General features: G+C 34.1%; 1 protein-coding gene across 1 annotated transcript; it reads left to right on the forward strand.

Moving 5' to 3' along the window:
* Positions 1-9,139: 9,139 nt before the first annotated feature.
* On the forward strand, positions 9,140-12,531 carry LOC147537091 (palmitoyl-acyl carrier protein thioesterase, chloroplastic-like). The gene is made up of 7 exons (XM_086640061.1): positions 9,140-9,452; positions 9,722-10,285; positions 10,374-10,507; positions 10,836-10,949; positions 11,071-11,242; positions 11,342-11,410; positions 12,017-12,531. Exons 2-7 carry the CDS (start codon positions 9,791-9,793, stop codon positions 12,260-12,262), a joined length of 1,230 nt encoding a protein of 409 aa, XP_086496187.1. The 5' UTR covers positions 9,140-9,452; positions 9,722-9,790; the 3' UTR covers positions 12,263-12,531.
* Positions 12,532-14,027: the final 1,496 nt, after the last annotated feature.

The following is a 14,027-nucleotide window of genomic DNA, read 5'->3' on the forward strand; positions in this document are numbered from 1 at the left end:
AGTACACCCCTAGACAGGTAGCAAGCTTATCACATCTTTGAAACATTTTTTTATATTATGTGCATCTAAACTTATTGCGAGTAATAAAGTTCAAATTAGTGCAAATTTTACTACCTTTCATTTCAGAAATAAACTTGCGACTAGGGTAACCTAATTACATGTACATATTAAATCAACACAGAAAATCTTCATTTTTTTACACTATTCAATCTATCAACAAAAATGAGAGAATAATGATAATTTGGATTAGCAAAAATATTAGGACTAATGGGGAATAACCCTTAATTATTTTCTTCTAAAAACAACCATCATGAAAGGGAAAATCAGTCATTTTACTTTATGTTATATGTATATAAGGTAATCTCTTAATTCCCTACCAAGCTTTCAAAATTTTCAAAATCAAAATCAATCCCCTCACTACTTCTCTGTTTAGTTGCATAGGTTTCGACCGTCGTATCCTCTCTCGTTAATGGTGCGATCGCCCTTTCATTTACTTTGACGGCTTCATTTGTAAGTTCCGATTAAAACTTTGTTATCTTGCTCTGATTCTTTCTCGGTTTAGTCATTTTTGTTTTGTGTTTTCTTGTTTAATCCGCCTTTAGGGTTCATTGGATTCAAGATATTATTTGTTTGTCCGAGATACAGACAACGTATATATTTCAAGAATTAGTTTCTATAAACTTAGATTCTTGGTTTGTTTGTTTGGATGACCTTGAATTCTTTCTTTTTCTTAGTTTTAATCGACCAGTGCCCTAGTTTTTTTCTTTTTCTTTCTTAATTTATTTCTGTAAGTCACAGAGAGATAAATGGAGTTTGTGCTCAGAGTCTTGAAGATGAGAATTGAGATTGTGGTGTTTAATGTTGTTCTTTATTCTCAAAACTGCCACATAGATCTAGACACTATTTCCAGACTTTTAATTGTACATATAGCATTTTTTGTTTGTGCTTTAATACACCATTATGTTAGCTGTTAATTTTGTTACGGAATCTTGTAGGTACCACGACCTAGTCAGCTATAGGCACCCCATTCCCCCTTATGATCATTCTCTAATTTATGTGATTCTCTAGTTTGTTTGAATTGGAGAGAATGTGTTAATCCAATTCATTGAATATTGTGCCCACATTTTGAATTGTTTGATCATTTCATTGAGAAGACTTCAAATTGTATTATTTCTTAAACCTCATCTAATTGTTTAGTAAAATTTTCCTTCATAAGCATCACAGTGAAATACCTCCAATGTTCTTACATGATCTAATTTCTCAAGGTTTTAGAGTTTAGGTCACAAAATTGTCCTCTATCTCTTGTAAATTTATCAAACTAAACTACATATCGTTTTGTATTCGTGCATTTACATTGTTAGCTCACGAATCATGGTACTAAAATTTCGAGCTTCGATCTTTCATTTGTTTGAAGTAATCTTTTGGTTCCTTATCATATTTGTCGATCTTTTTACTTAATTGTTCTTGTTTTGATTTCAGACATGCTTCTGCCATTAACTAAAGGACCATGGCCTCATCTTTAAATATCAATGCTAAAGTATTTGTGCCAGTAGCCGAACAAAGTTCTCATAACCGCATTGAAACTTCTAACCCAACGACCGGCGGTTTTTCCACCAATCAAACCGGAACCCCCTCTCGTGAACTCATTGGAACTAATCAATCCCAGAATGCAGAACTTAAGAAACCAAATCCAAGTGGCATTGGAACTCCTAAACCAACCCACAACGGTTCATCCACCAATCAGACCGGAACCCCCTGTCGTGAACTCACTGGAACTAATCAATCCCAGAATGCAGAACTTAAGAAACCAAATCCAAGTGGCATTGGAACTCCTAAACCAACCCACAACGGTTCATCCACCAATCAGACCGGAACCCCCTCTCGTGAACTCACTGGAACTAATCAATCCCAGAATCTATATTTTAAGAAACCAAATCCAAGTGGTGTTGGAACTCCTAAACCAACCCGAAGCCTTTCATCCACCTATCAGACCGGAACCCCCTTTCGTGGACTCACTGGAACTAATCAGTTTCAGAATCCACAACTTAAGAAACCACATCCAAGTGGCTTTGGAACTCCTAAACCAATTCGCAGCGGTTCTTATACCAATAGGACAAGAATTCCTCCTCGTGGACTCATTGGAACTAATCAAACCTGGATTAATCCAGAATTTACAAATTTTTATTCAAGTATTCCAATAGGCTATGACATTTATTCAATCCCAAACCTCGTCGGTTCTTACACCAATATAACTGGAACCCCTCCTCGTGGACTTACTGGAACTAATCAAATGCGGAGTCCAAAAATTAGGATTTCGAAACCAAGTATTCCAATTGGTGTGACTAAGAAGATATACTGGGATGAAGAAGCTGAAATGGATGTGGCTTATATTTCGACCTTGTTTCCTAGGATGTCAGATGAGTCTATTGAAGCTGTTTATTTGTCAACTGGAGGGAAAGTGGATGATGCAGTTGAAATGCTGAAAGAACTTGAGGTACTAATTTTTAAGCACAATTAGTTTCACATTCCAAGCTTGCAAATTCTTAAGTTTCTTTATCTCTTTTTTGTTACTAAAGATTAGGAGCATTTACATGTCATTTCTGTTAAGTTTGTGGTGATCCAACTCAAAATCAATAGGCAATGAGGGGAGAGGACCTATACATTATATTTTTGGTTGCTAGTTACCATTTCTCTCATGTGGGACTATTCTCACAGGCCCCCTCACGTGTGGCGTGGTTAGCATAACATATGTTTTTTTTCGGGTGACGTGGAATACCTGTGGCTTTTAAGTTTATCACGTGTGGGCCTAGCTCTGATACCATGTTAAGTTTGTGGTCATCTAACTCAAAACCAATTGACATTGAGTGGAGAGGACCTATATATTATATTCTTGGTTGCTAGTTACACCTTCTCTCATGTAGAACTATTCTCACAATTTGAACCATAACTCGTAACAATAGGCTATGCATAATAGTTAGTCGAACCACAATATATGTATATATCAAGTTTGGCGGCATCCAACTTAAAACTAATTGAACCTATATTGTATTCAAACTTTTTCGGATTTCCTTTTAGGTTTTTTCTTGTTTTTGTTCCTTCGATTAGGAAATGATCGTACAATAAGTGATATGTAACTAACAAATATATAACATTTCTGTTAAGTTTGTGGTCATTCAACTCAAAACCAATCGACAATGAGCAGAGAGGACCTATACATGATATTCTTGTTTGCTAGTCTGCTAGATAACTCTTCTCCCATGTGAGACTATTCTCACACGCCCCCTCACGTGTGGCGTGGTTAGCCTAACACATGTTTTTTTTTTTTCGGGTGACGTAGAGCACGTGTGACTTTTAAACCTATCACGTGTGCCCTAACTCTGATACCATGTTAAATTTGTGGTCATCCAACTCAAAACCTATACATTATAGTTTCAATCATCATAGTGCATTTCTATAATTGGGAATCATTTTTTTGTTCATGCAGAAACCATTTGATATTGTTGATCTCCTACCTGACTCCTTAGGCATTGGTGATGTTTCATTCACACCATCTTCCAGTCCAGAGAAGCCAACTAAGAGATGAAAAACCACTCTGTGTTTTATTGTTTTCAATGGGTATACAAACTACAAAAAAGAAAGTAAGACGTGGATTCTTTCTTTCTTTCTCTCTCTCTGGATTTTGTCTGGTAATTACTGGTTTTTGGTAGCTTCTGATACGTTTTCATTATGTTTTATTGGTGACTTAATATTCATTCTTATACAATGGGGTCATTGTCATTCATGAGCCCCTTTTTTTTGGAGTTCAACAAATTTTAATCAATTTTCTCATAAGAAAATTTTGAGTTAAATGTTCTTTGTTTATTTTCTGATAACTTAGTATTTATGACATTTTCTGGTGTCTCTACTCTCTATACAAAAAGATGAGACAACACCAATAAACCCATTACACAGTTTCAAATGAAACCAATGTGCCACCAATGACTAAGGGATGCCACTTCAATCATTGTTTTCTTTTAGGGCAGTTCAATTCCTCTGACTGCTTTTTACCATTCAATGTCTTTTGTGTGCTAGTTTCTTTATTTACAATGATTGGGCCAAAAATATTCCAAGATCATAGGAGTGAGATGCACTCTTGGCCAATAAAAAAAGGTAGAAGGTCCACATACTAGAAATGACTTTTGTCTCTTCTTTTCGAAATGACGTACGGAAAAATAATGTATTATGAATAAATATTTAGGTAGTATCACAATGTGTTATGAAAAATGTAGAATTTCCACAAGGAGAGAAAACCTAAAAAGAAAGATGATTGTTTTTGTTTATAGAAATACTTTCATTTAGGATGCTTGGGACGAAAATCTTTTTCAAATCCAACAATAGGTATGAGGTTCACTCTCTCCAAGAAATAGGTGGGAAGTCAACGAACTGGAATTGATGTTTTTTTTGCCTCTTTGCCTTTTCTACATGACGTAAGGGAAAATGTTATAGTGAAACATAACATATTATATAAGAATAAACATGTAAGTAGTATGATAGTTCATAATGTGTTACTAGAAATACGAAATTTATAGAGACAGAAGAAAAACTTACAAGGGAATACGACTACTTTTGGTTGTAAGGTATTATAACAAATACATGTGTTGGGTTTTGTTCATAACCAATGTTTTCTAGTCATAATACACTATAGGAAAAACAAAAACTGGTTTCGAAAGAAACAACAATTTTGTACTCAAATTGAAGAACAAAATAGGATATTTATCACAATGCATTATGAACGTTCATAATACATTATGAATGCTCATAGAAGAAGGTCCGAAAATAAAATAGTTCATAATACATTATGAAAAACCGTAATACGTTACGGGAATTCACGAGATTTCAGAAGTTGAGAGGTATTTTGGTTCAGAAAATATTTGTTTTCGATATCTTTTTCCCCAATAATTTTGTCTAAAACTAAGATTAGTCTATACAAGTTGGATAAATCGCCTATTTTTGGTTGAGTTTGGACTAATTGCCTCCATGACACATAATTGATTTTAAGACCGTTTTATTTATTTATTTATTCAGAAATGACAAAAGAATTAAAATTTCGCTTTATATCGAACGTGGACATCCAAATTTCAACTCACGTTCTCTTTAGTGACTGTACGTGTTTGGGTGAAATCCGCCGCCCTCTTGGAGTTCATCCACATATTTCAGCTCGTCTATCATAGTTATATATTTAGTTGCTTAACTTAGTGTTTTATAGTTTATACAAGTACAATAGACCACCACACATCATGCGTTCTATGTTAAATAGGTTAGATACATCATAAGGAGGGAAGATATTCATACATCCTATACGGGTCATATGACGATTGACGAGGGCGGGGATCGTCCTCCAGAATAGCCCCCCACCAGGAAGGGCCTACTTTTCTTAAAATATTTATTGTACTCATATTTGTTTAGATTAAATATCAAGCTTGAAACATACAACACAAAAGAGTAGTTGCTACTTGCTCAGCTGGTAGATAAGTCGGATTTAGTGGGTGAAGGTTTCCACTAATATTTGTTACTGTAATATTTTTGTTTATTTCGGAACTATGTGCAAGAGTCTCCTCGAGTAGTATTTATGAACATAGTGCTCCCACAAATCTTGTCTTTCATATTTTTGGTTCTCTCTTTCTTTTTTTCTTTCATACGCAAGGTATTTCATGCGAATAATTTCTCACTCTCTTGAATATATATATTGGTCTCTTCAACCTCTTTTTCTTACGGGCCCCGTCTTTTCTCTTCCCCTCTCACGAATCACTTCTTTTCTTTTTCGTCTCTCGCTAATCTCTCAATCCAATGTCTATCACTATTCTCTATCAAATGTGTCTTTCTAAATCTTAATTTTAGTTTTGTGAGAAGCTAGTTCTGGATCTTGGACTTGAAAAATATATGAGTTTAAATATTTGATTGATTTGATTATCTCAAAAACGTATTGGGTCTTTCCGAAATAATCAATTGCCTCATCAAATTTTTTTAGCGAGTAAAAAAAGAAACCAGATGCTAAGTCTTTATGGAGCTAATTTTTCTTTTCTTATACTCATTAGTAATGTTTTGTAAATAAAAAAAGCTTATAAAAACTAGAGAAGCTATAAAATGTTAGACGGACTATATACCAACGTCATACGCTAAGATTCGATTCCTCAACAATTTATTACTTCAAATTCTTTTTATTATTACGATGTGCACAATGTCAACTCGTCAACCACGACTCTGATCTCAAAGGTCATAAAAACTACCCTAAATTGTTATGTTCAATCAGACATGATCAATAATGATAGATTTTCCAACACTTGGTTGCCCACGTGGTTGATAGTATTGACGTAAATTCCAAAAACTCTAGAAGTCTTAAGTTGATTCTGAGAGAAGGTGACATCCATAGTTATTGAATTTGAGTTACTAAAGGTATAGATAATCTTTCATGTTGTTGGACTTTAGACCTCTTTAATTATTGGTTTAACTTAGATGGTTATCGTGTTTATCGCATCTTCATGATGTATCAATACTTTGTAACGACTGACGTAGATCGTAATCGGTTTCTCAAAAATAATAATACTAATAATAGTAATAATAATAATAATAATAATATAGCTTTTGGATTTAGGGTCCAAAAACTACCCCTAAACACACTTTTAGTCCACCCTAATCTTAATATGGAATATTAAACCAAATTATTAGTATAAATGGAAATCTAGTCCAATTGGGGTCATCTCTATACAAAACACATATCTTTAGCTTTCCTATTAAATAATAATACCAATAATGACCTTGTATATAACACAATACCTTCTTTTGAATATAAATATCCAAAAATTATATTTTTTTTTTTTTATCTCCCACTTTCTCTCTCAAATCTTAACCAAAACAGAAGTCATTTATTCTCTCTCTCTAAAACCGAAATCCTAGCCTCTCTAAATCCGAAACCCTTTTATGATTCAGAAATCATTATTCATTCTCCATTTTTGAAGCTCGAACTCTTCTTCCAATCTATTTTACCAGCTAAATCAAACATCGTGTATTTCTAATTCCTTTATAAAATAACCAGGTTCGTATTCATGAGAAGAATAACAGTTGATTGTAATGGTTAAAGTATCAAGATTCATCTTTCCTTTTTTGTTCTTCATCATCATCATCTTTAAACATATCCATGATTTTCATTGTAATCGGATTCATATACTTCGTCTTGAACTTTCATTTATCTGTATCATCTTTAAACATCTTCATCATTATAATTTTTCTCTCTCTAAGATTCATTACCTGTTTTTTCATCCTTGTTAAATCCGTGTTTACATTTTCATCATCTTTGATTATGATATTATTGTATCCGTAACTTTTGTTAATTTTCTTTAGTTTTAGGTTTTTTATTTTGATTTGTTAAAACCTCTGTTGTAACCAGATGAAGGTTTCCGTACCAATTTTTGAACCAGATGAAGGTACCCGTACAATTCGATTATAACAGATTTTAAATTATAATAACTTTACCAAACATTATGTGTAATATATTACACATAACACGTATTATTTCAAATAACAGTAGTTGTCTTATTCAAACTAAAGTTCTGTTTTTATCGAACACACGATGAATCTTATTAAACATTATACATATTTTACCATATTTTATTGTGTTTCTTCCATAAATGATACATAATGTTGACTATTCTCAACAATTTTCATATTTCAGCATATAATTATCGTTCTTACAGTTACAAAACAAAACATGTTTTTCAATTACAGAGAATTGTTCATAAATGATACATTATTTATGAATAAGAAAACACTATTCTAGTGGGCATATCATAATTTATCTATCTAAACACATTTAAGATAAATACTAACAAAGTTATTAATCTATTATTGTTACATAGGTACATTGTTACATCTTCACAACTATCAGAGTCATTCAGCAACCAGATCCAACATGCTAGGGTACTTCCAATTACAACGATGTTGGATGCAATTCGTATGCATATAATGGAGACGATGAACTTCAATCACGAGTTAAATCAAGAACCACCTACTTCAACAAATTTATTTCTTGTTTACTTCCTTCATCAACAACTTTATCACTTACCTGTATCAAATGAATAACATTAGTGAATACATTTTGTGTAAGATGTAAAATATCTAATAAATAACATATAATTTATATACTGTTTTAAACAAAAACATTACCATAATGTATTTTGTGTCAAACAATATACATTATTCACAATGGACTTTATATTTAGGTGAAAAAAAATTCAACCGATATGCGTTATTTCTAATAAAAATCATGTACTGATTCCATCAGCATATATATTTTCTGGTTCAAGTCCAGTCAGATCTTTCTCCATTCCATCAATCTCATACACATACATAAACAAGTTCACTTGTTTTACATTATTCGAAATTTTATATAAATTACCAGTATTTCTGTATTAAATACACTGTATGAAAATCAGAAATTCATTTTTTCTCTATAAACTTTCATTCTTACAAACAACATATACGACAAATAAAAACAAAAAAACTAAATCTGATTCAGTTTCTAGGATTTCGAGGGATTCGTTGTTCCTTTTCTTCGGAAGAGATAAAAAGTGATATTTAAGTTTCCAAATTGAAAGTAAGAGAGAGAATGTAATATATTCATTACCTTTTTAAAATCCTAAAATTACGGTGATTTACGGTTGGTTACCATTTCGTCCGGTGGGATTAAAAATTTGAATGAGAATATTTCTGAGATATGAATGGAAATGATTTATCTAAAAGAGGGTAATTTAAGATCAAAAGACAAAAGAACTAGAATCCTATTTTCTGGGAAGATTAGACTCTATTCTCTTTCTTGATTATTTTAGACCTAGAACCCTTGAACCCATAATAAAAATAGATTTTCACCTTCACTAACATTCTATAACCTCCCTGTTTTAGAAGTGTATAGAATCCCTAGAATCCCAATTGCTTCAAATTGTCTTTTAGGGAGAAACGGAAAAAACAATAAAACAAGATAGAAAATGACATAAAAGTTCCCATGGTTTGACAATAAACCAACGCGAGTAAGGAAAAAAACCGAGGGCAAATTCTGGAAACTTCCACCACCTTTTATTTATGATGTGGCATAAAATTCATGTGATGCGGACCCGGATTTTAATCTACGTGTCATAAAGTTTAACACGTAACTACACTTTTACTTTACAACTTATATACGTTAAGGGTTTAAATACAACAATCTTCGGAACCGCTGGAACCAAAACCTCTTCTCTCTCTCTCTCTCTCTCTCTAGTTTCTCTTTCTAACTCTCTCTTCTCCTTTGAAGCACAAATCGAAGTATCAAACCCTAGAAAACTTGAAAAGATCATAGAATTTGGAAACCCTAAAAAAAGCAGAGAAAGGGAGAAAGTAGAGAAGAGATTTTTTGATCTGATGAGCAATTTGAATCTTTGATCAAGGTAACGATGTACTTTTCTTTTCTTTTGCTTGAAGGTATTGTATGTTGTTACAGATCAAGATCATTTTGTGTTTTAGATGTTTATGAAATTTTAGGTTCTTGATTTCGTATTTAAATCTAGTATATCTCCTTGTATTATATGAACATTGTGATTTTTGTACGATTCTAGTTAGTTTTGTAAGCTTCTGATTCAGAAATTCCTTCTTCCTGTTTTTGAAGATCCTGATATTCAAGATTTGAAATTTGAAATATTCATTCTGTTGTTATCAGTGAGAGAAGCCTTTTGACAGAGATCAATCAAGCATAATTTGATCGGACAGAGCTTCATTTCTTCTCAGAATGGTTGCGATTACTGCCACTTCGGCATTATTTCCGACAACTTCTCAACCTCCGGCAAAATCTTCCGGTGGATCAAACAATTTTGGGTCTTACCAAATCAATTCCTCTAAACCTGCTTCTTGCAGAGGTTTGAAGACTAAGTTGAATGCTCAAGCACCACCAAAGATCAATGGAAATGCAGTTAATTACACAAAACCTGCAGAAATTGTGAAGAATGAAGATGAAGTATCATCACCTCAACAAAGGACATTCATCAATCAATTACCTGATTGGAGTGTACTTTTAACTGCAATTACTGCTATGTTCTTGGCAGCTGAGAAACAATGGACTCTTCTTGATTGGAAACCAAGACGACCCGATTTGCTTGTAGACCCTTTTGGCTTAGGAAGAATAGTTGAAGATGGACTTATTTTTCGTCAAAACTTCTCAATTAGATCATATGAGATAGGTGCTGATAGAACTGCTTCTATAGAAACTTTAATGAACCATTTACAGGCATGATTCATAAACTCATTGTTCTATCATCTATAAAATTAAAGTTCTTGAAGTATTGTTTGGTTGCTAATGTGCTTGTTTTGTGCAGGAAACGGCTCTTAATCATGTTAGAACTGCTGGATTGCTAGGTGATGGATTTGGTTCGACTCTAGAAATGTCGAGAAGAAATCTAATTTGGGTTGTGGCGAAAATGCAAGTGCTTGTGGATCGGTATCCTTCTTGGTAATGTCCAAGTTAAGATTTTCGAATTTGGTAGTTTTGTTTTCGTTAATTCCAAAATATGAACCTATTTTGTATGTTAAATATGAGTTTTATCCATTCATTTAAGTGTAGCTCCAATCCACCTAGTATTCTGCTATAAAATGCGAAAGGTGATTTGTTTTTAGCTCGTACATAACTAAAGAAATAGCTATATGCATCTAACTCAGGTTTGGATATGTAAAATGTAGAAAAATTTCAGTCAAGTTAAGTTTTTTAAAGCAAACACCACTTCAGTGACTACTCATTTGAGATTGAGGATTGAGCTGATTGATTCCTTTTATCTTGGCAGGGGAGATGTTGTTCAAGTAGATACTTGGGTGAGTGCAAGTGGGAAAAATGGTATGCGACGAGATTGGCTTCTTCGTGATTCCAGTACAGGTGAAACGCTCACACGAGCGACAAGGTCGGAACTCAAGGCTGAACCTTAGAAAAAGTTCTAGTTATTGACTTGTTCTACTTGTATTTCAAATCTCTGTGGTGGGTAATTGATTTAGATGTAGTTTTGATTTTTGACTTTAACCCAGTGTGTGGGTGATGATGAATAAACATACGAGGAAACTATCTAAACTCCCAGATGAAGTTAGAGGAGAAATAGAGCCCCATTTTATTGATTGTTCTCCCATCCTGGATGAGGATAGTAGGAAACTGCTAAAGCTTGATGATGACACAGCAGATTTTGTCCAAACTGGTTTAACAGTAAGTCTGATACCAAATACTATTTTCTTTTCAATCACTAGTAATTGTCATCAACTCAAATATATGTATTTAATATGATCTGTTTTTTGAATTCTGCAGCCCAAATGGAATGACTTGGATGTGAACCAACATGTCAATAATGTAAAGTATATTGGATGGATACTTGAGGTATATCTAAACTTTTTGTCATTTTATTTTCTCGAATCTCTACTGCATTTAGGTGTGCTTGTATGGATGCCATCGACTGTTAGTTGCTATCTATACGCCATCTATAAACACTACGAAAATAGAGTACGACTCGGCTGGCTATATATTGAATAAAAATGATATGAGTAACATTCACTGATTCTAGTATTACTTATTTCTTTTGTTAATTCATGAAAATGTGCATTTTGTTGTCTCCATAGATTCACAATAGACATACTGGGATAGTGGGATGTATCCTAGAAAACTTCTAGGTTGCTTGATACGCATATATGATAAACCATTTACAGGTGTTTGTGCTCAAAACATGAAAACCATGGGTATTACAACCCTTTGAGCAGGCAGCCAAAAGGTCAGGCAGCTCCTTAGAGTATAATGAGATACAATCGTAGAACTCTTTTTTCGGGACAACCCCGCTCTTGAGGGATTTTTTCCAGTAGCGAGAAAGACACTGGACTTTGGAACAAATGTGATGTCTGATTAAGTTTAATATGATCTTCTGAACCAGAATTGGCTCATATGTGTTTATTTGTTATGCTTGTAAAATGACTCAACTCATTGTATCCACAGAGTGTTCCTCCATCAATCTTAGAGAGGTACGAGCTTTTCAGTGTGAATCTGGAGTATAGAAAGGAATGTGGGAAGGACTGTGTCCTCAAGTCGCTCACCTCTGTTTCCGGCAATTGCGGGGGCGGCTCCACTGGTTTCTCCACCAATATTGAGTGTGAGCACATGCTCCAATTAGAAAGTGGTACTGAAATTGTGAGAGGAAGAACTCAATGGAGGCCAAAGATTGGTAATGACTCCGTCAAATAGTTCTTAATCCTGTTATGGTACTCCAGCTGACTTTATCTCTAGAAATGTTCTGTTGAAATGATATCCCCTCGAGATGTTTCTTCCTCTTTCTACTTGCTATTTCTTTTTTCCCTTTTTTCATTCATTTAATTTATAACTGAGTGCCATGCCTGTGTAATGAGTGGTTGCTTTGTAATGTAAATGAGATGTCATGTTTATTTACTGAGGATAGAGAAAAGAAAAGAGAGATGAAGGAGGGAAGGAAGAAGGGACTACTTACCCAGAGAAAAGTAATATGATGGCCCTCTTTAGGCAGTATATTTTGTTTATTTTCAAGTCATTTTGAGCCGTTGCAACTTGCAACCAAAAAAAAATTGAAGAGAACTGTATATTTTGTTTATTTTCCCATCCCCCTCAGCTTCGGCACCACCAACATATGGACTTCTACTTTGACACTTCCTATATCATTCCAAAAAGTATACTCAGCCCGGAACTCTCACTTGAATCGCATGGAATTTTTCTCTACTCTCACATGTTCAGACACATGGAGAGAGAAATTCTTGTTAAAGTCAGCAATCTAAATTAAGATTTCTAGTACATGTTTAAGTTTAGTTCAGCAAGCATAGATTATAAGTGCATGTTCAAGTTTGGGAAGTGTCTAGGTTCTTTACTTGGGTTAAGGGTGCTTCTAAAGGCACCGGACCAAAAGACTGTTAGCATCCGGAACTTTTATTGACTCGGGTCAATAGCCATTGACCCGAGTTCTCTATGAGCACCGATTTTTAATGTAGGTGATGTTCACCTTCGTTTGCTTCTTCCATTTTCTTCTTTCATTAGCATCAAACCCATCATCAAAATCCAACTTTATTTTTCAATTTAGCAAACACTTCGCTAGTTCCCGTAACTAAGCTTGTTAGTATTTTGGAGAGGCTTTTGAAGATGAAAGCTAACAGATTATGTTGAAGATGCCTAGAAATGGAGATGTTCAATTTACTCGTGCTAATATAGTAATATTACTCTGGCTCAAATGGAACTTGGTTATAAACCCACTACAGATTTACAAACAGGGTTGAAGAAATTCGTCAGATGGTATCTTAGTTACTACTCAAACTCCCGTAAGAGAATCTCCGGCTGAATCGTTTTTTTCTTTCACTCAGCTGCTGTTTGGTAGATCCATTTAAATTCTTCTTTTGATTCTTATGATTTTTTCGCCTTTTACTTTTCGTTTGCTCGTTTCTCTTATTCCAATATATCTCAATATTGTCGTATGAGGAGGAAACGAGAATCACGTGAGGAAGAGAAGCTTTGGTGGATATTTATCAGTAAATTATCAGTAAATTACTTGGACAGGTTCATAGTCATTACTGTTTTGGACCTCTGAGTGCATATTCATCAGTAAATTACTTGGACAGGTTCTTTTCAACCTATGATCTTCCTGTGATTGTAAGTTGTTCGATGATATATCGAAATTGTTTTGTTATTCATTTTGTCACTTGAATATATTGGGTTGAATTGGTAATTTGGTTCTCATATGGTGTCTAATTTAGAGTTCGGTTTGCTTAGAGAGAGAAACTCTTAAATTGAGATTTCTGGTTGGTTTTGTGAGAAATTGATGGAGAGGTTAGGGTTAAATGAGAAGGGACCGGTGCCTACATAGTTTGTTGGTGCTAATAGAGAAAGGAGCGGTTGGGCCTGGTGCTAACAGAGATGGATGCTAACAGCCTTTTGGCCCGGTGCCTTTAGAAGCACCCTTGGGTTAAATGTATTTCGGGTTTCAGCCGGGAAT

This window comes from Eschscholzia californica, unplaced genomic scaffold (genome assembly GCF_041429995.1).
Source record: "Eschscholzia californica isolate CP2 unplaced genomic scaffold, dmEscCali1.0.p SCAF_5, whole genome shotgun sequence".
NCBI lineage: Eukaryota > Viridiplantae > Streptophyta > Magnoliopsida > Ranunculales > Papaveraceae > Eschscholzia > Eschscholzia californica.